Below are 26,979 nucleotides of genomic sequence, written 5' to 3'. Positions count from 1 at the left end.
AGGTCAGGGTGGTTCCCATGGGCATGCCCTTTTCAGGAACTTATTGCCCCAGGCATTGTATTGTTTTTAGTAAACATGTTTTTAGTAAACATTGTCTTATAGCTGCCTGGTCCCAGGCTGATGGGGAAGTGGGTCTCTGGCCAAGGTCTGTAGTCCCCACAGGGTTCCATCTCTAGTACTACTGCTGGGGCACACCTGCTTTTCCAGCACCTGGGAGGTGGAGACAGGAAAATTGGGTTCAAGGACATGTTCATTGGCATACTGAGTTTTAAAGCCAGCCTAGGTTGTTTGAGACTGTCAAAAACAAGGGCTGAAGCTGGGCGTTGGTGGCGCATGCCTTTAATCCCAGCACTCGGGAGGCAGAGGCAGGCGGATCTCTGTGAGTTCGAGGCCATCCTGGTCTACAAAGTGAGTTCCAGGACAGCCTCCAAAGCCACAGAGAAACCCTGTCTCGAAAAACCAAAACCAAAAAAAAAAAAAAAAAAAAAAAAAAAAAAAAGGCTGGATGGGGGTTAAGAGCACTGACTGCTTTTCCAGTAGACCTGGCTTTGATTCCAGCGTGGAAGCCATCAACCATCTGTAACTCATCTAGAAGGGTTCCAGCGCTCCATCTGTATTCCACAGGCACCGCACATAGGCGGTGCACAGATATACCCACAGGCAAACACTCATACCCACGAAATAAAAATAAAGAAATCTCAACAACCACCAACAAACCTAAGACCAGGTTTCCAGGGGTACCTGGTTGAGAATGAAAACAAAATTTTGCTGTCTCAGATAGACTCGACAAATTTAGCCGATGGCTATTTTGAACCCTTTCTCTTGCTCACTATAGCATGTGGTCTGAACCCTAAATCTTCCATACTTTCTCAGACATCTGCTATGTTTTCTCTACCAAGGACGAGTGGACAGGGCCAGGCAGCATTATAAGACCTTAGTAAAACCAGAACTCACCTAACAAAGTCTAGGTTTTTCAGACATTCGAAACAGGAATTTCAGGCACACGGACAGCGTTTTGGGCCGGGATTTTCCACAAGCGACAACACGGAAAAAATAATCCATAGGAAACTACCTTCACAGATCCTAGATCTCTGGCCCAGCCGTTCACCACAAGCGTGGTGAGGTGTTTTACGCTGGTATTTGGGCTGCCATTCTCTCCCTTCTGTTCACTTAATTGATCTCCAAGGAGTCAATGAATGGCGCTCCCTAAGGTCAGTGTTTAATTAATTGCTTTGATCTGGCTGCTACAGTATTACAACTCTTGGAATACATAGCATCGATTCTACTATAAAATTTGTCTTACGCCTGCCAGCACGCCGGACATTGTATTCCAGCGATTGCCTTCAGTCGTTTGGAGTGCCAGGCTCATTTGGCAGTTTACTATCTGGGTAAGCAGTGGCCAGAAGCGCGGGACCTAGGGAGAACAAGATTGGGTCCCGCTCTTGTCCATCATCCTGAGGCTCTAGGCGGGACTGTTTTGCAGTGTGATTTGGAAGCTGGCTCCACCTCTGGAAAGTGAGGGGGGCGGTACAGGGAGGAAAAAAAGCATAAATGTCTCTTTTCATTGGATCGCTGTCAAGTCAGTCAAACCTCTGCTTTGCTCTCGTTGGCGAGACAGCTCCAAGCAGGTAGCGTGCACGCTGTGTTGGCCCCTCCCGAGGTGGGACCACGACTCCCGACGTCTCCGACATTTGTTGTTGGGATTTTTTTGGGCCTTATTAATTATTCATTAGGGTAATTGGGAGGGTTGCAGCGATTGGTGGCTGAGAGAACCTGTCTCTTGTGTCTCCACTAGGGATGCGTGTCACCCTCTCTAGGCAGGAGAGGCCACGCATAAATTATTCCGGGGAGGGGGCGGGGCCGAGCATAAATTAGTTAAATGAGCCAGGGAGGGAGGGCGGGCGACCGGCTGAGAATTAGCCTAAGTTCTTAAAGATGGCGGCGGAGCGGAGTCGCTCCCCGGTGGACTCGCCGGTACCGGCCTCGATGTTCGCTCCCGAGCCCAGCTCTCCGGGGGCGGCCCGGGCCGCGGCGGCTGCGGCACGACTCCATGGCGGCTTCGACTCGGACTGCAGCGAGGACGGCGAAGCGCTCAACGGCGAGCCGGAGCTGGACCTCACCAGCAAGGTAGGCCCGGGAGGCGGCGGCGGGGCCAGGGGCACCGGAGCGGGCCGGACGGTCTCCGAGGCGACGGCGGGCAGCCGGCCGTCCAAGGGCGCGCCTCCCTGGGACGCGGGAAAGGACGCAGTCCACCCACCTGCCGCGCTCCGGGACGTGCCGGGCCCGGGCCCACTCTCCGCACCCGGCATCGTCCACTCGGCCTCCCGCGCTCTCCGCTCCCGCCTCGATCGCTGCTGCCCCTTGGCTCTGCCACGTGGAACGGGGCTCCCAACTCCGGCCGCGCGCCCTGAATCCCTGTCCCTGTGTGGGCCAACCTGTCCTCCCCAGGAGGGGCCCCCGAGACACAGGGTCTTCCTCTTCTTGGAGCGTCCGGGATGGCCGAGGGTCAAGGTGGCTTGGGTAGGGGGCGGGATGCTCGCTGAGACAGGTAGCCTTTCTGAGGGGGATGTAGGGTGGCAGCCGCTTCTCTTCCTGGTCCCTGGAAAGGAAACAGAAAGTGGTTGCTCAGTCGGCGAGTATGATGTCCGAGGAGTGTCCACTTTTCGTGTTCACCCAATCAAAATAAGAGGATGGGGCTGACGAGGTGGCTCAGCTGGTAAAAATGCTTGCCTCCTAAGTTTGACAGCCTCAGTTCGAGCCCCTGGACCTGCCTGCCTACTTAGAGAACTGACTCCCACAGGTTGTCCTCTGAAGTCCACACCCACGCCCTGGCACGCTCCCCACCCCACGTAATAAACTTTAAAAAATAGACAGACAATGGGCATGACCACTCAGTAGTGGAGCCATCTCTTGTATGCGTGGAATAAGGAAGGAATTTTAAATAGTGTCTTCCGAGTTGTTGAGAAGGAAGGCAGAAATTAAGATCTCATCATCTACTTAGCATTGTGAAAAATAAAAATGTAAGTATAAGATGTGACTGGTGTTTAGAAAGTGTTTAACGTCACTAAAGAAACTAATGCCCACTTGGAGAGACAGGGAGGACTGGGTTTCTCTTCCAACTCTTGTCATTAAAGAGGTTCTGTGACCTTGGGAAAGTTTCTTAACCTCTCAATTCTCCAGCTATTTCATCAAGAAACTATAGATTTGTTGCAAGAATTAGAAGTGCACCCATTATATTACCAGACCCATATCTGAGACTTGGTAAGCCTTTGGACTAGATAGATGATAATTCCCTATGAGGATTAAAAAGCAGCTGATGAAAGATAACCCTGCCCCCTTCCCTTTGTTGATAATTACAATAGAGATTTTATGGTGCTTTGATGTCTGTGGCCATACTATGCTGAACGAGCCTGATCTCGTCCAATCTCCGAAGCTAAGCAGGATACGTTATGATTACTACTTGGATAGGAGGTTTATGGAGCTTTGAAAATGTTTGTGACATTTCATGGGAGCACAGCTACATAAAACTTGACTCTAAACTGGAAAGAACCTCTCCCCGAAACCTAAGTAAGAGATTCCCCAGTTGTTCTTTCTCCTTGTCTCTGGTGGGCATTTGGAAGCCAGCTAGCTTCTTTTTGTCAGGGTGGTCCTGTCTGGTTCCTCTAGTACCATAATGAGGTGCCCAAGCTCAAGGAGACCTGCATCCAAAATGTAGGAGCCTGTGTAACCCTGGCAGCATCTGGGTTACAGTTGTAAGTTCGGATGAGTTAAATGGGCGTGTTAGAAGTGGACTGGCTGGGTGTCAGTACAGGGTCAGGGAGCCGAAGAAACCTGAAAGCACTGTGGGAAGTTGGGACAGAATTGTGAGAGGGTGGTACTTTTTTGACTTTTTTTATTTAATTGCCATGAGTAAGGAACTGTTGCTTCATCACAGGGCTGGAAAAATCCTCAGGACTAGAGAGAGACAGAGTCAGAGAGACAAGAGAGAGAAAGAGAGAGCAATAGATTTAAGCCTTGAAAAAAAGTAGATTCTAGGTGTTTATACCTCACTATTGCTAAAAGTGTGCGGAGCTAAGGCTCTTAGAGCTTCCAGCATGCCGGACAGTGGTGGCGCACGCCTTTAATCCCAGCACTCGGGAGGCAGAGGCAGGCGGATCTCTGAGTTCGAGGCCAGGCTGGACCGACAGCCTCCAAAACAATACAGAGAAACCCTGTCTCGTAAAAACAAAAAAAAAAAAAAAAAGCTTCCAGCAAGAAAAAACAATTAATGGTGAGATTCATGCAGTTTTTGTAGAAATGACTGGGTGAAGATAACTTGTATTGAATGTTAGTTGAGCCTGGCTCAACTAGATGCTTTTGGTTTTTTTGTTTGTTTGTTTGTTTGTTTTTGTTTTTTTGAGACAGGGTTTCTCTGTATTGTTTTGGAGGCTGTCCTGGAACTTGCTCTGTAGACCAGGCTGACCTCGAACTCACAGAGATCCGCCTGCCTCTGCCTCCCGAGTGCTGGGATTAAAGGCGTGAGCCACCAACGCCGGGCCGATATTTTTGTTTTTATTTTGTTTTGAGACAGGATATCATTCTATAACTCAGGCTGGCTTCAAATTCAGCAATTTCCTTGCTTCAGCTACCCCAGTACTGGTATCACAGACATGAACCAGCCTAAATGCATTATGTTATTCTATAGACTAGAAAATTGAGGTTCAGAGAGGTTAAGTTCTTTGTTCAAGGTCACATAGGAGAGTGGCTAGAGAATGAAACCTGGCAAATGAAACCGCTCCAAATAAGTGATTGATACTTTGTTATTGACAGGATTTACACAGCCCATGGTACTAATAATACTAACCTTTGTGGCCTTAGAATTTTTATTAACGAAGATTGCCTTTCACAGGCAATTTTCACTGTAGTAATCAAGACATCTTAGACAAGGTAGAGCAGAATTCCTGTGTTATTGTGGGAGCACTAGCCTGTGGGTGGAGGGCATTGCTGTAAGTGAGCAGTTTGTCCTTGAACTCCCTGGTGCACACTGTAGGCAGATGTTGTGGAGGTGCAAAGCACCGCTCAGCGGCTTTCCCGCTGTGTCAGACTGCCTTCTCCCTTGTTTGGGGCCTAACCCTCCTGTGAAGCAGCTGGCAGCAGGCTGTGCACACCGCTGCTCCGGTGGGTTGTGGTGCAGACATAACTCATTTTAGTGTATCATCTGGGTCTAATAAGGCTGTTTCAGGAGAGGCAGAAATTGTATGGGGGGTCTGCACAGCTGTGTTCCATTAGAGTGCTCTGGGGTTTTCTCAGGGTCTTGATCAGGCTGTTGATCGGCTTTGGCTTTGGAATCTTCAGTGAGTGTGGTCCTAAGGCTGTTGGTTTCTCTTCTAGCTGGTTCTAGTGAGCCCTACATCAGAGCAGTATGACAGCCTACTTCGGCAGATGTGGGAGAGGATGGACGAGGGATGCGGAGAGACCATATATGTCATTGGGCAGGGATCAGGTGAGCATAGTTTTCCTTTCCTTTATTTTAAACCATTATTTAGAGCACATCCCACCCCCTCATCTTTTTGACTCGTGTCTCCTGTGCAGCCACACTGTTAGTACCTGCAGAACTGTCTGGAGGTGGGACCAGCAACTGAATGCCAGCTCCTACCTTAGTAGTCAGGACAAGTTTGGGGTCAAGGTTCCTTGTCCAGGAGGCTCTACATATGCTTCCTCTTCACCTCAGGACTCCTCAGTTACATGTAGGGAATCGAAGCTTTAGGCAAGGGAACCTTTTATCTAAGGTAAGGGTAAGCAAGCAATGCCTAGGTAGGTCTAGAATTAACCCTGTGCTGGGTAACTCTAGGTCTTCCCTTCAGGCCCTGTTTATGGATCTCATTGCTTCTCTTTCTTACTTAGCTGAGAATCTCTGTGGTTCTTCTTAAAGCCACCAAGGAAAAGACACAGTTCCTCTCTTCTTCTCAAGGTGATTTGGCCCAGACCACACTGACCACTCAGTCTGGATGACTGTGATAACAGAGGTCCCTCCTGGCCCCTACTAGATCTGGGCAGGCTTGTAACCATTCTGGTTATTATCCTCTAGACTGCTTACTCATCATAACGGAGCCTCTAGTTTTAGAGAGAGGCAGACCCCGTGTCAGAGTCCCAGATGAGATCCTGGAATTGATTGTCCGCCCACCCCACCCTCCAGTCACTGCTCCTTTACACCCTTTGTGCCTTAACCCACTTACTACCTTCATCTCCATTACAGCATTATCTTTCCGGAACTGAAAACGGGAACTATTGAGATCACTTGCAAGAAGCCCAGGCTGGGCCTGTGTGCATCATTTGGGGGCAGTTTTCTTTTCTTAGGAGACTCACAGAAAGGCACATAATAATTCTTTGGCAGTCTGAGTCTGAGTTATGGGGCTCTCATAGGCCTTTTACCAGGCTTGGGAGTGCTTGCTGATTCCAAACCATCCTAACACACTGTCTCAAAAGAAATATAAAAAGGCCAGAGGTGTAGCTCAGGAGCATTGCTTCATTGTCTGACTTATGCAAGGCCTGTCTGAATCTTCAGTACTGGAAAAAAAAAGTGTTCTTAGACTATTTGACACATATGTTAAAGCTCCTCTAAATCTTGATATTTTTCAAAGCTGTTTTGGATACTTAAAATTTGGTTCCCTGGGCTGCACCTGTAGCTTAGCAGTGGAAGGCTCAACTAGTATGTGCAGGGCCCTATGCTCTGTCACCAGCAACAGAAAGCCAAACAAAGCAGAATGAAGCTGGTTCTCCCTCAAGAAGGAAAAATGGCATGTACACAAATAAAGCAATGTTTAGAAATGCCTCAAGACGACAACCAGGGACAACAGCTTGGTCTCTAAATCCTGTCATGACTGCCTTTGAAACAGCCGCCCTATCTCCCCTGCCCTTCCCACTTCTGCCACTCCTCTGCTGTGGCGCCTGCCTATCACCTAAAAGGAAGACCTGGTCAGAGAGATAGGCAGGCTTACGTCACCTGTCGAGGAAGGGAGGGAGTGCATCAGCATTGCCAAGTGCTTCTAGGCCGCAGGTTCAGAATAGGCCACTCTGCTTGGTAATACATCATTGACTTCTTTGCAAGCTTGTCAAGTATGTCTCTGTCCTGCCTTAAGAAGGGAAACCACTCAGGTCACTTCCTACTTTGTAGGAAGCCACATAAAGGTCAGTTTTGACAAGGGGTAGGACTAGTCTTTAAAGACCCAGACTTTATTTATTTATTTTGATAGAGTCTTGCTTTGTAACCCTGGCTGACCTTGAATTTTTGATTCTCCTGTCTCTCCTTCCCCAAAGACTTAGACTCCCCTTTTCTCTCCTGCTTTAATGCAGTCTGAATTTTACCATGGCCCAGTAACTCAGAACTAATTAACTCTCCTTTAGAAGGTAAGATGTAATTCTCATCTGCGCATCTCCCACACACCCTTCATTAGCTACACATCATTTTGGCGACTCTGTCTTTGGGTTCTTTGGAGGCAGAGAAAGATCTGAACTGGTTAAACTGGTTGCACACAGACAGCACTGAATCAATGACGAGGCCATCAGAGTTCGGTTCTTTTCCAGGCTCTTCTGTGTGGGTGTTCCTTCCCTCCACCAGGGCCTCCCACTGTTCATGGAAACAGGGAGGCCTTCCTTAGAGAAATTGCTCTTGTTTTGTTTTTTGAGACAGGTTTCTCTGCATAGCCTTGGCAGTCCTGGAACTTGATCTGTAGACCAGGCTGGCCTTGAACTCAGAGATCTGCCTGCCTCAGCCTCCCCAAGTGCTGGGATTAAAGGCGTGTGCAACCACTGCCCAGGCCTCTGAGAAATGTTATGCGAATAAATACATTAAAACCCTGTACAAGCCGGGCGTTGGTGGCACACGCCTTTAATCCCAGCACTCGGGAGGCAGAGGCAGGCGGATCTCTGTGAGTTCGAGACCAGCCTGGACTACCAAGCGAGTTCCAGGACAGCCTCCAAAGCCACAGAGAAACCCTGTCTCGAAAAACCAAAAAAAAAAAAAAAAACCCTGTACACAGCCGGGCGTTGGTGGCACATGCCTTTAATCCCAGCACTCGGGAGGCAGGGGTAGGCGGATCTCTGTGATTTCGAGGCCAGGCTGGACCAACAGCCTCCAAAACAATACAGAAAAACCCTGTCTTGTAAAAACAAAAAAACAAAAACCTTGTACACAGTCCAAGAGGACTCTGTTCTGTACCTGTGTGTTCTTTATTTGAGGTTGGTATTTCAGGAAGCAAGTCAGTGACTGTCTAGTAATTTGGAGTCGGGTTTCCCTGTTGATTTGTTTCTTTAAAATGCAGGTAATATTGGGCTGGAGAGTGTGTGCTGCTCTCCAGAGGAACTGGGTTTGGTTCTCGTGCATGTTAGGAGGACCACAGCCACCATAACTCCGACTTCTGAGGATCTGACAACCTATTCACCCAGTCTCATTGGATAGCTACACTCAGCTGCACATTCCCACACATACATAATTAAAACCAAAATCTCTAAGCTGGGCAGTGGTGGTGCACAGCTTTAATCCAACAGAGGCAGGTGGATCTCTGAAGGCCAGCCTGCTCTACAGAGAGAGTTTCAGGACAGCTAGGACTACACAGAGAAACCCTGTCTTGAAAAAAACCATAAATAAATAAATGAAATCTTTCAGAATAAATGAATAGTAAGAAAATATGAGTACTAATAAACAATCTCAAGGTGTCCAAGGAGTGAGTGCGCTTGGCATAGAAATGTTAGTGTTAGTAGTGGCTGTTTTTCAGGGTCCTAGGTTGTACTTGTTTTATTATGGGATTGCCTTGCAAAAAGAATTTAAATGTTTCTTAAATACTAAGCCGTGACTTGAGCACTCATTTGGAGGTACCAGCAGGGGAACACAGTCCTTCATATACCAGTCACTGATGAATGGTTCTCAGTCAAGGAAGGACATCATCTCAGCTGAGCACAGCTTCTGGAAAGACACAGATGGAGCATTGAGAGAGGGAAGGGATGCCTGTCTAGCCAGCTAAGTCAGCCTAATCAACCCTGAGTGACAGATGGCACAGCAGGGACGCAGTGTTTGTATTTGGAGGAGCTGCCCCTCTGAGCGGTGGGAGAGGGCAGAGGACACCACATGCATGGGCCAGATGTGTTCTAGTGAGGAGAGGAGAGTGTGAGGTCACAGGGTCTGTCTGCACAGGCAGGCAGGGTCCTTTCATGGTTCTTGAGTGCCATGCTAAACCTGGTGAGCTGTCACAGCACCTTGAGTAGAGAGAGGAACACGTGTGGGAGAGGTGAGTGAGCCGGCAGGGTGGAAATCTGATGAGAACTGGTGTGGTCCTCAGCAACTGGACTCCGGCTTTAGTCTACTCCTAACGTCATGAAAGTGGTGGATGCTAGACAAGGGTCATGTGACCACCAGAGAGTTCTGATGGTGAAGGTGACATTGGTGCTGGCCCCTACTGCAAACCAGCAAGGCAGGTAGATAGTGAGGATGACAGCCTTCCCCAGCTCAGAAGGGACCAGAGCTCATTCTGGGGTTCATTTAGAACCCTGTGGCCTTCGCCAGCTTTCCCTTGCTTCAGTGGTTTTACACTTTCCATTTGAGGATTTGAGATAGAAAAGCTATTCACCACAGAATGGTTAAGACATGGTCCCCATCCTCAGGATGTTCTCTGTAGCATGCACAAGGGCACGGCAGACGCTGTGAGGAAGGCATGGGCCTGCGGGGACATGCTGATTGGCTGTCTGGGGTGAGAAATGAGGGAAAGCTAAGACTGGGAACCCAGACGGAGGGGCTCCTGGGTCACTTGTGCTGGGGCAGAGCTGACAGTGCACCTGAGTGAGGAGTGTAGAATGATGGGGGGCAGGGGCAGTGACTTAGAGGATTGGAGTGGAAAGAAATACTGTTGGTTCTGGAACGGCATTCAGAGATTTTGATGTGAAAGTGGCAATGTTAGAACTATGGCTTCCTTGAGAGAGTAAGTGGGGAATATGCCTGTGGGGGTGGTGCAGGGACGAGACACACAGACTGGATTCTCGGAGACCAGTTAGTCAATAGAATATGGGGCCCGAGGAACCAGCAGGACTGGGCAGATGACAGGGTTGTACTTAGGTGACTAGAAGCAGAGTATTGTCTTTATCAGGATGGGGGGGGGGGGGCGGCAGCTCAAGAAGGAACAGCCCTCAGTGAGAGGGACAGTGGGGAAGGGAGAGTATCTGCATTTGGAGTTGGGAGACTCCAGGTTACACTGTGGCCCCTCTGAGCCCCAGCTCTGAAGTGTCTGGTGTCTGTTTACCTTCCTCCCTCCCCGTTCCCTCTCTTTTCTTTTTTTTTTTTTTTTTTTTTTTTTGGGTTTTTACGAGACAGGGTTTCTCTGTATTGTTTTGGAGGCTGTTGGTCCAGCCTGGCCTCGAACTCACAGAGATCCGCCTGCCTCTGCCTCCCAAGTGCTGGGATTAAAGGTGTGCGCCACCACCGCCCGGCCCCTCTCTTTTCTTTACTGGAGGGGAGCCTCACACTTACGATCCTCCCATGGAGTGCTGGAATTGTAAGGTTGTGTACTCCTCTGTTAAAAGGCAACAGCACTGCCTGCTTCACAGGGCTACAGGGAGTGTCCAGTGCTTTATTGATGCTAATGATTTGTGTGCTACTATTTACAGGGTGAGTGGGTGAGTCTGAATGTCAGGTTTGGAGGAGTTTTCATGTAGGCCACTGGATTCCATATGGAGCTTGGCAAGGTGGCCAGTGTTAGATAAGGGTGTCTTTGAAGTCTTGGCAGTGACACTTGAGGCCATAGGAGGACAGCTAGGTAGAAAGCTTGGAGGAAGAAGGGGGCCTTTGGTGGGTGCACTGGCAGAAGCTGGCATTCAGAGGATGGGAGCAGAGGAGAGCTCTAGCTGGACAGGCAGGGTTGTAGTGGTTAGGATGATGGGGGTCACTGGTGATGGCAGCTCCTTAGGAGTGGTCAGTTCAGAGCACTGGGCATGAATGTCCACAAGATTGGCTAATGCCAGTTCCTTGGTATTCAGAAGATGGTTGGTAGCTCAGGTGAGCAGAAGCAATGAGAGAGGGGGTGGTTTTCCTTCCTGGGAGTTGGCGAGCTTGCTCTGGGGAACTCGAGGAAGAAGAAGTGGAAGAACAGGCTTGACCTGGGTGATGAAAGAGAAGAGGGTACCCTGCCTGCTACAAGGTGTGCTTAGGGGATTGAGAGAGGGACTGAGGGAGTGGTGGGCACTGAACCCCATGCTACACAGAAGCACCTGGTGCGTAGCTATTCTTAGACTCTCAAGCTAGTTGCTCAGCCTTTTCCTGCCACCTCCACATCCTTGGCTCAAATTCTTTTTCCAAGTGTTGGCCGGATACTGTACCTGAGGCCTTTAAGATATCCTGCACTGCCGGCACCCCACCCCCCCCTCCCCGTCTCCCTCTTCCTGCCCTCTTTGCTTACCTAGGGCGATGAAATTTCTTCTTTGCTGGGCTCCAGCTCAGGCCTCTTGCTTACTGCCTAGAAAGTCTTCCAGCCTCCTTTGCTCTGACCACGTTATTGTCCGGCCTGACCCCCAGCCTTGGCATAAAAACATTCGCTGTTTTCTGGTGATGCACCCGCTCCCACTTCGCTCTGTTCCCTGACACCAGCTCCCCACACAGCTCATCCTCTTGTCCCTGCCTGGCCATTGTCTGCCATGCTTCCAGCTTGCGCCTCTGCTGGCATATCCTTTCTCACCTTCTGAAGATCCAGTTTGGGGTCAGCACCCCCAAAGCTGCCCTCCACGTCTCTAGGCTGTTCCTTGCATTCTCTTCCTTCAGCTCTCCAGGGTAGTACTCAAATCATATTGACATTAATTAATTTCCTGTGTCTCTCCCTCGGGGCTGTGAGCTCACGGAGGGCACCCAGTATAAAGCTTGGCATAAATTCAAGGAGAATCTCGGTGACTCGTGAATAGATTACCCAGTGCCCTGCTAGGAGGGGAAGCTGTGGCACTGTCATACATTAACTCTGTGTGTGCCTAAGTTATCACTGTTTTTCTACAGTACCAGAAGGGAGTCTGTTTAGATAGATTTGACTGACGCACTTATTGGCAAGCTGGTTGGTCAGAACTCCCTCTCCTGCTGATGTGTGGGCTCTTGTCACCAGATGGGACTGAGTACGGGCTGAGTGAAGCCGACATGGAGGCCTCCTATGCCACAGTGAAGAGCATGGCGGAACAGATAGAGGCTGACGTCATCCTGTTGCGCGAGCGTCAAGAAGCTGGTGGCCGTGTGCGTGATTACTTAGTCAGGAAACGAGTTGGAGACAATGACTTCCTGGAGGTCAGGTGAGGGGGCCACAGAACACTTGCAGGGGTCTGCTGCATGACGTTTTGGGGCTTCACAAAGAATGTGGTAACGGCTGTGATACTGGTGAGTCAGTCTTCCTGAGATGGGAGAGTTTGGGGACTGGTCTTGGAAGTGCTGCTCTTTGTTTCTGAGTTCCATCTCTCAGTCTCCATCTGGGACATGTGGGAGAAAGCCCAGCCATGCTTTCTGCATCAACTTGGGAAGTTGGAAATTGGGAGCTAGGGAGATGCTTCGTGCCTTTTAGAACTTTGGGGGTCTTCCCAGTAGTGGGGTTAGGGTTGTCGGTGTTAAAGGAGCTGGGACTCCTGACTAAGTCTGTTCCTTGGGTACAGTTCAAGGAACACCCCCCCCACCCCCGTGCTCATCCAGGAATAGGGATGTCCTGAGCGAAGGTGCTGGGGTGAGCCCTCAGTCGGGGACCGGTCTCTAGCTGCGTAGTCTCTTCAGGAACTAGCTCTCACACTGGGTTCATGTCCATGCAGGGTGGCAGTGGTGGGCAACGTGGATGCTGGCAAAAGCACCCTCCTAGGAGTCCTAACACACGGGGAGCTGGACAATGGCCGTGGCTTTGCTCGCCAAAAACTCTTCCGCCACAAACATGAGATTGAATCTGGTCGAACTAGCAGCGTGGGCAATGACATTCTGGGCTTTGACAGTGAAGGCAATGTAGTGAACAAGCCTGATAGCCATGGTGGCAGCCTTGAATGGACAAAGATCTGTGAGAAGTCCACTAAGGTGATTACCTTCATCGACCTGGCTGGCCATGAGAAGTACCTTAAGACCACTGTTTTTGGCATGACTGGCCATTTGCCTGACTTCTGCATGCTCATGGTAAGTGTGGTGTCCCCTTGGAGGTGCTCTGCAGAGAGGTGGGGATCACCCGAGACTGGGGCCTGCTGGTTGGGGTAAGGATGTCAGGCTTGGGATCTCGGGGAGCTCAGCCCTCTGAGCTCTGTGGTCTTCTCCACAGGTGAACCTTGACCTTTCTCCTGCATTTAGATCAGGGAGGGGACCTCCTGGAATAAAGCAAGGTATCACTTGCAGATTTCATTTTTGGAAAAGCATAGGGGCTTTCTCCTTAGTTCCTTCAGGAATGTTTTCTCTAGCACCTTAAGGTAGCTTGAGAGAGCCACCCCAGGTGGCACTCTCAAGATCAGCATGGGGGAGAAGAGAGAAGAGCACCCCATATCCAGAACCAAGGGCAGCAGTCAGTGGGGCCTCTGGTGGTGTCTTCAGTGCCTGGGGGAGAGATGTGGCAGCCATTGTACAGCTTTTTGGGAAGCTAGTGTGGGCCTCGTCCTGTGCTTACCTGGTGGCTTGCACAGTGGGAGCCCTCCTGGTCCTAGGACTCCCAGAGAATGTGTTGGAGCAATTCCTCATGTAGCATCCCTGAAAAGGAGAGGGGCAGAGGGCTCAGCTTCCTGTACTTATCCATAGCTTTGAGGAGAGAGGGAGGGAGGAAGAGTGCACACACGTGCACAGTGAGTGAGTTTTCAAGTCCTTCCAAAGTCCCTCCACCCTCCTGGTTCTTCAGCTGCCTGTTCTAATAAGTGTGGTAAACACAGGTATCTATCTGTTCCTACAAAACGTGCTCAAGTTGCCCCACAAACAGGTTCTCAGGCCAACCCTCAAACTGGAGCCCAGAGGGAGCAGCATGTGCTGTGGGGATGCCCATCCCCTCTGCCTGTGCTCCTTGGGCAGCAGTTGCTCGCACTTATTTCAACCTTGCAAAGGGCTGTCACCAGCTCTTGAGTGTGGAAGTCCATAGGGGCCACTGGGCCTGTGGCCATTACATTAGGTAGGCTTTGGAGGGTGAGGAAGATGGCTCATGGAAGCCTTGTGGCCTGAGTTTGACCCCCAGCACCCACATAAAGGCAGGAGAAAAGTGATTCCATACAGTTGTCCTTCTGACGGTTACATGCATGCACACACACACTAATAATGGTTGTTCAGCTTCTTTTGTTTGTTGTTATGTGTCTGTGTTTGTCTGCGTGTGTGCCTGTGCACCACATGTGTGCCGATGCTCACAGGAGTTAGAAGAGGGTTGGAGCAGGCTTTCTCAGCCAGCCAGCCAGCTCCCAAATAAAGACACAGAGACTCACTATTAGCTATGAATGCTCGGCCTTATGCTTGTCCCACCAGCTCTTACTCCTTAATTTAACCTGCTTCTCTTCATGCACAGTTGCCTTGGGGTTTTTCAGCCTTCTTTCCTTCTGTATGTCGTACATTGTGTCTGGCTGGCAGCTGCCTTGCTGGCCCCGTCTCCCTCTCTGTCTCTCTCATTCTTCCCCCTCCTCTAAATTCCTCCTCCCATTTCCTCCCATTTATTCTCTCTGCCCACCAGCCTCACCTATCCCTCTGCTGCTCAGCTATTGGCCGCTCAGTCATCCCAGTCCGCCCCCTGCCCCTCCACCCCCCACCCCGTCCCCTCACCCTGTTCCCCCTCTCTGTGCCCCCCCTTCCCTGCCCCCATCCCCCAGACAAGGTTTCACTGTGTAGACCAGGCTGACCTCAAACTCAGAGATCTGACTGCCTCTGCCTCATAAGTGCTAGGGTTAAAGGCAAAGGCCAGCCACCACTGCTCAGCTGTTCAGCTTTTTATTAAACCAATCAGGTGCCTTAGGCAGGCAAGGTGAAATAGCAACATATGTTTACATAATTAAACAATGCAACATAAACAAATGTAACACATTTGTGTGGTTAAACAAATATTCCACAATAGAGGGCGTCAGATTCCCCAGAGTCTAGAATTACAGAGAGTTGTGAACTGCCTTGTGTATGCTGGCAATTGAACCTGGGTCCTCTGGAAGAGTTAAGAGCAGCCAGTGCTCTTACTACTAAACCACCTCTCCAGCCCCTAATAATAATAATTTTAAAAATTCCTATCCTGTATATATTTTTTTAAATAAGAAAGATTTGGGAACCAACTTAGCATAAGCATTTTTCTTTTCTTCCTCCTTTTCTCTTTTTCCTATTTGTGTTACAGTTAACTAGCATGTATAATAATTGTGCCACTTATGAGGTCTAGTATGTTTCGGTGCCTGTATACCGTGTGTATGAGCCGCATCAGCTAGTTAGCATCTCCTGGAAAGACATACTACTGTTTCACCATAGCCTAATGCATGTCCTCCTTATGTCTTTACGTAGAGATTCAAGTTCTTCATACAATTAAAAAGCATTTTCTAACTGAGCTGTAATGAGTAAGGACAATGATGGGATACTCTTCAGCCCAAACACAATTTTCCTCTTGACTTAGGCTGTCATCCATTTATTAAACTTGTGTAAACAGCAGAAACATGGCTTGAGTGTGGTGGTGGCTCCTTCCTAGAATCCCAACCCTTGGGAGGTGAGGTAAGAGGATCATGACTTTGAGGCCAACCTGAGTTACATACTAGTACCCTTCTTTTTCCTTTTCTTTCTTTTTTGTTTGCTTGTTTGTTTGTTTGATTTGATTTTTTTTTTGTTGTTGTTTATTTATTATTTTCGAGACAAGGTTTCTCTGTGTAATGGCCCTGGCTGCTCTGGAACTTGCTCTGTAGATCAGGCTGACCTTTGGTTTACAGAGCCCCTCCTGCCTCCTGGGATTAAAGGTGTGTGCCACCATGCCCAACATGAATGTTTTTGAAAAAGGCAACAGAAAACATGTAGTAAAAAGTTTCCCTTCTTCCTGTTTCCAGAGGCAGTCTATGTCTTGTTTCTTGTGTTCCTGCCAAAGATACTTTCTTAATTTTAAGATATATTTTTTATTTTCTGCTTATGAGCATTTTACCTGTATGCATGCATTTGAACTGGGCCAAAAGAGGACATAAGGTCCCTTGGGGCTGGAGTTTTGCATAGTTGTGAGCCACCATGTAGTTACTGGGAACTGAACCTGTGAACCTGGGTCCTCTGAGCAGCCAGTGCTCTTTCTTTTTTTTTCTTTTTCGAGACAGGGTTTCTCTGTATTGTTTTGGAAGCTGTCCTGGAACTCGCTCTGTAGACCAGGCTGGCCTCGAACTCACAGATCCACCTGCCTCTGCCTCCCGAGTGCTGGGATTAAAGGCGTGTGCACCAATGCCCGGCTGCAGCTAGTGCTCTTAACCCAAGCCATCTCTGCAGCCCCAGAAATACTATGTGCTCATACAGCAAGTGTCCACTATGATTCAAACATCAGGTGACCCTCTAAAATAGAAGTGTTTAGTTTAGCCCTGTTTTAAAGGCGTGTTAACTGAAGACCCGGGATGTCAAAGTGAACACACTTTGGGAAATAGATGATTGTGTATCCCAGAGTCGACCTCTAACAGGGTGTCACCGAGTTTCCCAGGATGGCCCTAAAAGTTCTCTGTAGCCCGGGCAGGCCTCAGTCTCAGGCTTCTTCTTCTTTCTTTCTTAAGATTTATTTATTTATTACATAATACAGTGTTCTGCCTACATACCAGAAGAGGGCACCAGATTGACTTGTAGATGGTTGTGAGCCACCATGTGGTTGCTGGGAATTGAACTCAGGACCTCTGGAAGAGCAGCCAGTGCTCTTAACCTGAGCCATCTCTCCAGCCCCCAAGTCTCAGAGCTCTGAGTGGCTGGGGTTGAGGCTTTGCCGCCAGGGCCTGCTTTTCAGGTGTTAAGTCCCCATCACCAGAGCTCGATTAAGTGAACTTCACCCAGTCCAGCTTTCACCAGCAGGCTGGAGTCCCTGCGCCCCCACCCCCAGCAGCAGTCTCCGCCTTCCTTGTCCTGACCGTTCCTTCTGTTCGGGCAGGTGGGCAGCAATGCAGGCATCGTGGGGATGACCAAGGAGCACCTGGGCTTGGCATTGGCACTCAGTGTACCTGTTTTTGTGGTTGTCACCAAGATTGACATGTGTCCTGCCAACATCCTTCAAGGTAAGTAAGACCTCCAGCGTGGCAGCCTCTGGGGTCTTCAGTGCTTCAGTTCGGGGCAGTCTACTCCCGAGCCTCAGCCCAGCACCTTCTGCACCCTGCTTGTGCTAGACGCTGGCCTCAGTTTCCATCAGCTGAGCCCTCACTTCTTCCTCTCCTATTTGGCTCTTGATTTAAACAAACTCTAGGATTTCCTTCTGTTCTTTTTCCCTCTTGGTTCCAAGTACAGGATCTATGAAATACCTAGTCTGCCATTTCCCCATTGTCCCCAACAGCAGGTGTTGGGCTGTTGAAGAGATGTGTGTGATGGAGTCTTGTGGCCTGAGCCACCAAAGCTTCCACACAGGCCTGGGGACTAGGCTCTGCACCTCTTCTGTGGTGCTGCAAGTTGAACGGAGAGCTGTCCCGTTAGAAGGTCTCATAAGAAGGGTCCCTGCAGATTTGTAAATGCCCAGGGTATTCCTGAGATGAGACCTTCCAGAAAGCAGAGCGTTGTGGGAAGAACCCAAGGCACTTGTCTGTGTGTCCAGACTCATGGCCTTAGGAAAGAGGCCCATCTGTATTCTGTACACTGCAGCGTGTACCCACCCAGCTTTGATCTTCCTTTTTGCTCCTCCAGGCATTGTGGCATTTAACACTGGTCCGTCTGTCTGTCTGTCTCCTGCTTGCATCAGTATTGAGTGCACCCGTCTTATCCTGGAAGTCTGGCCAGAGAGAAGCCTGTGTCCCCTAATTCTGTTCCATTTCACCCTTTAAGAAACCCTGAAGCTGCTACAGCGCCTGCTGAAGTCACCAGGCTGCCGGAAGATCCCTGTCTTGGTGCAGAGCAAAGATGATGTGATTGTCACAGCCTCCAACTTCAGCTCTGAGAGGTAATGGGGGCAAGGCTGAAGGGTGGGGAGGCACCCTGGCCAGCAGGGCCACAGCGAGCCATAGCCCGGAAACAGCCAGTCAAGCGTGAGGTCTTATGGACATGGTTGGAGGAAATAGAAGGTTCCATCTTTGCACAAAGTCTCCTAGACCATCAGGGTTGTTCAGAGCCTGAGTGGGGCACCTCACATTGTGAGTTACCAATCTCTGAGGTTGGAAAGATGGGACATCACATCCTTACATGAGATATGGGGATGTTATTAACTTCCTGGATTAGCCAGACTTCCCTAGAACCATAGAATTGATGGAATGAATATATAGCATTCAGGGGATATATCAGATTGGCTTACACAATACAGGCTGAATAGTCCAACAGTGACTGCTTGATGGAGAGGTGGAGAACCCCATAGCTGCTTCATCCACAAGGTTGGATGCCTCATTAGTTCCACTCTGGAGCTGAAGTCCTCAAGGATACCTGCAGAGCTGCTGGTCTTTAATCCATGTTGCAAGGCTAAGGAAACAGGGCTGTCAAGGAAGGCAGTCACAGCGGCAGTGACAGTAGGGGCACTGGCAGCAAGGAGCAGGCAAAGGCGGTTCTGCTCCTGTTCTCCCTTGGACCTCTGTTTATTTTTATTTCATTTGTTTGTTTGTTTGTCCTGGCTGTCATGGAACTGACTTTGTAGACCAAGCTTGACTCAAACTCAGAGATCTGCCTGCCTTTGCCTCCGGGGTGCTAGAATTAAAAGCAGGCACCACCATGCCCAGCCTTCCCTCTTGGACTTCTTTGTATCTGGGGCCAGTGCTCTGAGCTAACCACTCCTAGAGAAGCTGCCATCACCAAGCATTATGAGGGGCCTCCCAGCGTTCTACACAGAACCCTGCACACTGGGGAGGGGTTTCCTTACTCAACTGCACATTCCCAGAAATAGGCTCGCACACCCAGAATCTTGTTTCTTACTTGGTTCTAGATCCAATCAAGCTGGCAACCAAGATGAACCCTCTCCCTCCCCCAGAGGGCACTTGTGTGCTGGAATGGAAGTCATGAGCATAGAAGGCACCAGCCTTTGCGTGGCTGGTGGAACACTGTCTTTATGACTCACTGAGTTTTTATACTGTTTCTCAAAAGCCCTCTAATTTAATCACAGGTCAGTTTGACATTTATTCAGTGAGTCTGTTCATTGCATACATGTTTATTGGATATTCCTTCTACCAAGCTCTTCCAGTTGTTCATGCATCTAGACTCTAGATGTTGACGAGCACAGTCTAAGAGGCTCTTTAGCTCACTGGTCCAAGGTCATCTTTTGATAACTGTTCTTTTCCTTTGCCCAGAACTGGGGCCTCATTGGGAGCCACCTGTCCCCTGACATGGTCTGTGCTTTAGAACAGCCCAGCATTTGGCCTGTTTCTTTCTCTTTCAATTTATTTTTATTATGTATACAATATCCTGCCTGCATGTATGCCTACAGGCCAGAAGAGGGCACCAGGTCTCATTGTAGATGGTTGTGAGCCACCATGTGGGTGCTGGGAATTGAACTCAGGACCTCTGGAAGAGCAGCCAGTGCTCTTAACCTGTGAGCCACCTCTCCATCCCTGGCCTGTTTCTCTAACCTGGTGCTGTCTTCAGTACCACTAGTTGTCCATCGGGGGCCTATATTTCAGGGTTACAGCCCCACTCCAGCTCCTTTGACTCCCTAGCCTGTGAAGGTACTTGGGAGACTATGCAATTCCTGATGTCATGACAAGTAAGACAGTGAAGAGTAGAGCCAAAGGGACCAGGTGACTGTGGGTAGGTCTTGGCTGCCCAGGCGTCTCTTCCTTACATTCTTCTCCATTTAGGATGTGCCCGATATTCCAGATCTCCAATGTCACAGGAGAGAACCTCGATCTGCTCAAGATGTTTCTCAACCTCCTGTCCCCTCGCACTAGCTACAAGGAGGAAGAACCTGCTGAGTTCCAGATAGATGACACCTACTCTGTCCCTGTGAGTGCCTTGTGTGGGACTGCACAGGGTGGGTGGCTGGTGGGTACTTCCTGCTCTGTCTTCAGGGAACAAGTCTGTGGTGTGAATGAGCTTACCAGTGTGGGGTCTTCTCCTTGGCAGGGTGTGGGGACAGTGGTGTCTGGGACCACGCTGAGGGGCCTGATCAAGTTGAATGACACACTGCTCCTGGGCCCAGACCCCTTGGGTAACTTCCTGTCCATTGCTGTCAAGTCAATCCATCGCAAGCGCATGCCTGTCAAGGAGGTGCGGGGGGGCCAGACAGCCTCCTTTGCCCTGAAGAAGGTGAGTGAGGATAATTCCAGAACCTCCTTGAATTCTCCTAAGTCTGGGCCAAGTGCTTCACTGTTTCCAGTTCTTGTGGCTGCATTTGCAAGGTGAGAGTTACTGACCCTTTTTTCACAGAGGAGGAGACTCATCCCTGGGACTGTTTTGTCTCTTACGCTTTGCTCCTTAGCTCCTGTGGCCCGAGGAGTTGTCACTTGTTCACAGTGCAATCAGAGAGGAGTGTCCCTCCTGTGCACAGTGCCACCCTCTTAAGCTTAGGATGGCTGGGATCTGTGCCACATACTCTTACTGCTCAGTCTTCCGTCTCCTGGGTTAGGTGTGAGTACTAGCTCTGGGATCACCTAACTTCCTGTAATCCAAAATGAACAGGCAGAGTGGGCTGTGGTTTGTTTTCTTTGGTAGTCAGATCTGCTCTGATCTCTTCCACTTGAAGGCCTGCCTGCCTGGGCTCTTGGCTCACCCTTCAGGGCCCAGTGGCTGGAGACCTGAGTCTGAGTCTGTGCAGTCTTTCCAGCCTCCTGGTAGTAGTCAGGGTTTAGCTTACGTCACAGCACCGAGGCTGCCTTGTACTGTCTGCCTTAGGTGGTAGTGAGGGGTAGGGCTGTTGGAATGGTTCCCACTCCTAGAGAGACATCTTGCTCTCTAGGACTGGGCTGGGTAAACCTGAAGGACACCATGGTCCTTGAGCTCTGTGTTCTCCTTTTTCCTTTCAGATAAAGCGCTCATCCATTCGGAAAGGCATGGTGATGGTTTCCCCACGCCTGAATCCCCAAGCCTCCTGGGAATTTGAGGCTGAGATTCTTGTCCTCCACCATCCCACCACAATTAGTCCGCGCTATCAAGCCATGGGTAGGTGTCCAAGGTCCTGCCAACCCTAGAGGTTCTGTACTAGTGCCCTCCCAAAGGAGATCCAGCGATCTAAGCCCAAGGCTTCCAGCTTCAGGCAAGGCAGGTGTCTCCTGCTTAGCCAAGCCATTCCCCCTTTAGTTCAGTCCCTGAGCAGCACTGCAGATGCTCTGAGACCCAGGCCTACCCTCAGGGACTGCCTGCCAAGATTGCTGAGCATAGCTGTGCCTGTGGTATCATCAAGGTGCTAGAACAGTCCCCTGGGAAGGCATATGTACACACAGAGGCACTCAGGCTCTGCCACGTAGGCCTGGGTAGGGGAGGGATGAGAGGAGGCAGGATCAGATCTAAAAGTAGGTCACCCTGCTGTATCTGGCTCTCAGAGTTTTTGCCCTGTCCTGGAGACATAGCTGTAGCCTGAGATCAACAGAGTAGGTCCTATGTCCTGACTGGTTCTCTCGGCAGTACACTGTGGGAGCATCCGGCAGACAGCTACCATCTTGAGCATGGATAAAGACTGTCTGCGCACAGGAGACAAGGCCACTGTCCACTTCCGCTTCATCAAGACCCCTGAGTACCTGCACATAGACCAGCGACTGGTGTTCCGGGAAGGTCGCACCAAGGCTGTTGGCACCATCACCAAGGTATGATTGGGGAACCTCACCTGCCCAAGGAAGCTTCAGTATGGTAACCATGAGCACCACAATCTCCACTTTTTTTCTTTCTTTCTTTTTTTTTTTTTTTTTTTTTCTTTTTTTTTCTTTTTTCGAGACAGGGTTTCTCTGTATTGTTTTGGAGGCTGTCCTGGAACTTGCTCTGTAGACCATGCTGGCCTCGAACTCACAGAGATCCGTCTGCCTCTGCCTCCTGAGTGCTGGGAATAAGGGCGTGCACCACCAACACCCGGCTCACAATCTCCTCTTGAGAACCCAGTATTCTTCATTCTGGGCTAGAGGCATAGTCCCTGCCCCAGCAGAGCTGAACCAGTACCAGGGGATGGTTTCCGTGATGTCTTTGCTTCCCAGGAGTTGTCCCTAGACCTCCTAAGACAGCTTTGGAGGCTGTCTTGAAGGAGAGAAGGTGGCATTGTGGTACAGTTGCATAGGAGGTAGTGGGAGGGACAGAGTGTCTGGGAAGCCACGTCTGGGTCCTGGGGCTTGCTTGGGACTATGCCTGAGGGCTTCCCACAGCATGGTCACTTCATTTGGAGGGAATGCTGGGTATCATGGGGACATGGTTGGAGGGTCCCATGGTGCTTGGGTTATTTTTCCTGGAGCCCACCTTTTGCCTGCTGTAGAACTCACCCATGGTCTTGAGTAGGACATTTTGGTGGAGGACTTGAGCCCTGTCCATATAGAGGAAGACATGGTTTCCATGTCTGAAACTGGAATGAACCTCGGGTTCTCTTTTCTTCCTGAGAAGCTTCCCTTGGGCCTATCCTCTTGACAGTTTGTCAGTGACTACAGCACACACTGTTGTGTCGTAAAGGACCCTGCCAGTCTACTGTAGTGTCTGTAGGACCCCGCCAGTCTCCATTCCTGTTGTGTGTGAGATTGAACTTGGGCCACAGGGGAGATTCTCAGTCAGTTACTCCCAGGTGGTAGCTTTTATGATTTCTGACAGGCATTTATTTTGCTTCTTCAAGGGGGCCTGAAGTGGAAGCATGTTCCACAGCAGGCTCCAAGCAGCCCAAACCCTGGCTCAGGAGTAGGGTGGCAGAAGTTCAGAGAGTTCTCTGCAGGACTAGCCGCTGGGCCCAGGAAGGGCTGGAGCCTTTCTGGGCAGGAAGGAGCAGGGCATGAAGCATCAGTACTAGCGCTATGGTGGTCCTGGCTTCAGGGTGGGAAGTGGGAAGGCCTCTTGGCTCTGCCCCTGAGGTGGCCTTCCTGCCATCTGCTTCGCTCAGCACTGGGCAGGCAACCCTGACATTGTGCCGCCCACTTGGCTCCCACAGCTCCTCCAGACAACCAACAACTCCCCCATGAACTCCAAGCCCCAGCAGATTAAAATGCAGCCCACAAAAAAGGGCCCCCCAAGCAAACGAGAAGAAGGAGGTCCATCTGGGGTGCCAGCGGCAGGAGGGCCCCCAACTGGAGATGAAGCTTCCTCTCTAGCGACTACACAGGCTGCCACATCCAGTGGTCTCCAGCCACAGGTAAGCAGGGTCTCTGGCCTCCAGCATGGTGATGGGAGGAACAGGACTGATAATCAATAAAGAACAGAAAAATGTCAAGGTTCCCCTTTTTGTTGTTTTGATTTTTTTTTTAAGACAGGGTCTCACTCTGTAGGCCAGACTGGCCTGAACTTTACTATGTCGGTTAAGCCAGCCTTGAATTTAAGGCTGTCTTCCTCAGCTTTTCTGGTGTTGAGATGACAGGTGTGAGCCACCACACCCAGCCAAGGTTTCCCATTCATAATAACTGTGTGGGTTCCAGTGCTGTGTGGCTGAGATCCCACACTGGAGAGTCACTGCCTTAGAGCTCGTCTGCAGCAGGAGGGAGGTGGCCTTTGCTTGGTCGTTGTGCCTCCTGTGCACCAGACCCTGTTGGCTCACTTGCCTGCCCTTCAGTTCTTTCTGACCTGACAGAGGCATAGTGCCTCCCCCTAGCCCTGTCCTGTGTCGATTCTCGCTGGTCTTGCTGGAGCAGGCTCCTGCATCTGTTACTACGGCAGTTCTAGGGTTGACTTTCTTCCACCTCCACCCCAGTTGGCTCCTCCTCCCTCTCCTTGTAACTCCACCCTGTTCTGTTTACTGAGCCCCTCTCCCAGTTAGCAGTGATGCATGTTGACTCCATTTCCCCTTGTAAGCTCCTGACCAGGTTGGGGCTACTGCCTGGACCTGCTTTAGAGGTCCACCATTTCTCAAGTGCCTGCTTTCTTTCTTTTAGCCCAAGCCCAGCAGTGGGGGCCGGCGACGAGGGGGCCAGCGCCACAAGGTGAAGTCCCAGGGGGCCTGTGTGACTCCTGCCAGCGGCTGCTGAGTATCCCCCAGTCCACTTGACCCGTGGGATCCTCACTCTGGCTACTGCTCACCAGCTGGGCAGAGCATCTTTGACCACCACCCGCCCACTCCAGCCCTAGCCAGAGCATCCTTGTTGCCACACCCCCATTTTCCAGAGGGGGCTTGTAATTTATAAGATCGGGAAGGACTAGATGTCCGAGGACTGACCATGTCCCGCCTGCCTCCTCTCTTACACATCTTTCTACATCTGGGCCCTTACTTTCTATTCTTTTTATTATATATCTCTGTGTCTCTCTCTCTCGTGTGTGTGTGTGTGTGTGTGTGTGTGTGTGTGTGTGTGTGTGTGTGTGTGTGTGTGTGTGTGTGTGGACAGGATGTGTGTAGGAGTGCAGCTGACCCCGTCAGCCTCCATTTCAGTCCTGGCTGGCCACTAGCCTTTGAGAGCTGCCCCCCTGTTCTTCCATCTGCATCTGTCTCAGTGAGATCCTCAGAGCCTTTAGGGAACCTCAGGAGTCCAAGGCACCTGTCTTCCCTGGCCAGTTGCCCCCCCTCAGCTGAAAGCTCCTTTTTGGCTTGGTAGCTTCTGTCAGAGCAGGGATCCCCCAGTCTAAGATTTGGGGAGTTTAATGGAAAATTGTGGCCTCCCCTATCTCTCCTTTCCCTCCTAAGCTCCCAGTGGCACCTGTGATGTGTAGAGGGCGTGGTGATGCATTATAGGACCGCCCGTCCTGATTTTTTGTTTTGTTTTTCAAGACAGGGCTTCTCTGTGTAGCCCTGGCTATCCTGGAACTAGCTCTGTAGACCAGGCTGACCTTGAACTTTGAGATCCACCTGCCTTTGTCTCCCAAGTGCTGGGATTAAAGGCATGCACCACCACCACCTGGCTGCCCACCATGACTCTTGACCCTTGCCATGGATCCAAAGAACTGGGTGGGCTTAGCCTTGGAGACAATCCTGGGCTTGCCTGGCTGGCCCTGACTACTATGGTTTCTGTACCTGCTGGAGGCTCTTCCTGTTTCTACTTAGATCTCTGGCTGAGCTTCAGAGTGTGAGGTACTAGACTGGGTCTGGGCTTTCCTGGAATCAAGCTGTATAGTACCTCCTTTTGGTCGAGGAGGGGAGGTACTCCTCTGAGTTGAGCCATGTCATCTCAACATAGATGTTACAGCCATGGCACCACAGCAGTGAAAGGCCTGAACCTAGATGCCCCAATTGGAGTGTGTATGGGCAGGTGGCAGTGGAGATTCTTCTAGGCCATCAAAAGCACTACTGCTGGGGAAGGGTGGGCAAGCCCTGCACCCTGATCTCAGGCTGGGGTGCTCCTTCTCAGCCAGGACATACCCAGCTGGCTGGGTCCCTCTTCAGCCCCACCCTGACTCCCAAGCTCTTATTTGTCCTTTGCCCCTGACTGCTCTTACCTCCCTGTCCTTCCTCCCAGCTGTTTCTAGTTGCCACTGCCCCGTGGCCATGGACTGACCAGACCAGCATTCACAATAAAAGTTTGTTCTAAGTTGACAGTGTCATGTTCCCTGCCCAACCTTCCAGGTGGAGGTACTGCCATGGGGACCCTGGTTCTGCCTGCTCTGTGAGCCTGGTGGCAGCTGAAGGGCTTCCAGGGGCCCCACTTCTGCAGGTGTAAATGCCCCACTAGCTGTCTTTGACCCCCGCCCCCTTTCCTCATACAGATCCCTGCCTCCGGGTTATGTGGGTTTGCTGAGTGAGGGAGAGGCATTCTGGACAAGCTACATGCAGTGTGGCACTACTGTGGGTGGGCTTGTTCACGTCACAGATGAGCAGTCACTGCTGCCACCTCTGAGGTTGACAACACTGAAGCTCAGGGAAAGGAAGGGCCGTCTCCAGAGCCTTAGTTCCTGCTCTCCACAGCTTTTCCCAGCCAGCTGGAGGCTACTTCTCTGACTCCAGCTGTTTTCACCTGTTTGTTTGTCACTCTGGCTCCCTTAGGCTGGTGCCTTTGTAGCAATGGATGACAGCATGGGCACATGGTACAGTGGAGGTTGTGACTTCCTACAGCACTGGGCCACAGTAGAGCTTCATTTTCTCCTAACTGTGCCCCTGCAAACAGGAGTGGTCACTAGAATAGCTACCACTCTGGCTTCAGCCCCTCAGGACGGTGGGTCTGGGTATGGCCAGGGGAGCTGACTGAACTGTTATTAATAGGAACTACAAAGGTCTGTGCAGAACTCAGATATCCATTTGGAGAAAATACCAGCCCATTTGTAGTCAGTAATGAATAAAGCTGTTAATCCATCAGTCTCAAAAGGGCAAAACCCGCCTTCTTTATGTGCAATTTGAATGTGCAGCGTCTCTTCTAGGACAGGCTGTAGGGTGGAGTGGGATGGAGGTGGCCAGGTCCTCGCATCACAGGCAGCAGTCGTCAGGGCTTTGGTGGCTGGCACTGAGATGTTGTAACAGGAATGTGCCATGGTGCAGGGTGCATTCAGCTGGGGTTGGAAGTCAGGGAGACAATGCTGTGAGGGTTTGAGCCTGTTCAGGTGGGAAAGACACTGAGCCCTGATGGTGTGTGCCAAGTTACAGGACTGTTTGCTGGGGCTCTTCCTGCCCAGTGCTGTGTGTTTTGTGGAAATGACCATGAGGACAGATCGTGTCTCTGGGCTCTGGGCCAACTTGTACTCCAGCCAGTGCTCTCTCCTGCCTGCTGACCGGTCCCTGCTTTTATTTTCTCAGCCATGGCAAGAACCAGCTCTGGGCAAGATGCCATGGTCAGTAGGAGGCATCTGAGCCCTGGTGAAAGTATCACCCTGAGCTGATCTCCCCCAGACCCAGGCAGGTCCTGCAGGGACACCTCCTTAAGCCTGAGACCCTC

At 50.6% G+C, this 26,979-nt stretch overlaps 1 protein-coding gene across 1 annotated transcript; it reads left to right on the top strand.

Annotated features, from left to right (window-relative positions):
- Nucleotides 1-1,911: 1,911 nt before the first annotated feature.
- On the top strand, nucleotides 1,912-25,649 carry Gtpbp1 (GTP binding protein 1). The gene is made up of 12 exons (XM_040754133.1): nucleotides 1,912-2,127; nucleotides 5,371-5,482; nucleotides 12,108-12,288; nucleotides 12,793-13,141; nucleotides 17,049-17,172; nucleotides 17,927-18,041; nucleotides 19,876-20,020; nucleotides 20,141-20,323; nucleotides 21,040-21,175; nucleotides 21,638-21,816; nucleotides 23,127-23,327; nucleotides 24,061-25,649. Exons 1-12 carry the CDS (start codon nucleotides 1,936-1,938, stop codon nucleotides 24,151-24,153), a joined length of 2,010 nt encoding a protein of 669 aa, XP_040610067.1. The 5' UTR covers nucleotides 1,912-1,935; the 3' UTR covers nucleotides 24,154-25,649.
- The last annotated feature ends 1,330 nt before the right edge of the window (nucleotides 25,650-26,979 follow it).

The sequence above is a fragment of the Mesocricetus auratus genome, unplaced genomic scaffold, assembly GCF_017639785.1.
Source record: "Mesocricetus auratus isolate SY011 unplaced genomic scaffold, BCM_Maur_2.0 Super-Scaffold_100010, whole genome shotgun sequence".
In the NCBI taxonomy this organism is placed as follows: Eukaryota; Metazoa; Chordata; class Mammalia; order Rodentia; family Cricetidae; genus Mesocricetus; species Mesocricetus auratus.
Note: the sequence above shows the minus strand (reverse complement) of the source record. Positions and strands in the feature narration are given on the sequence as shown.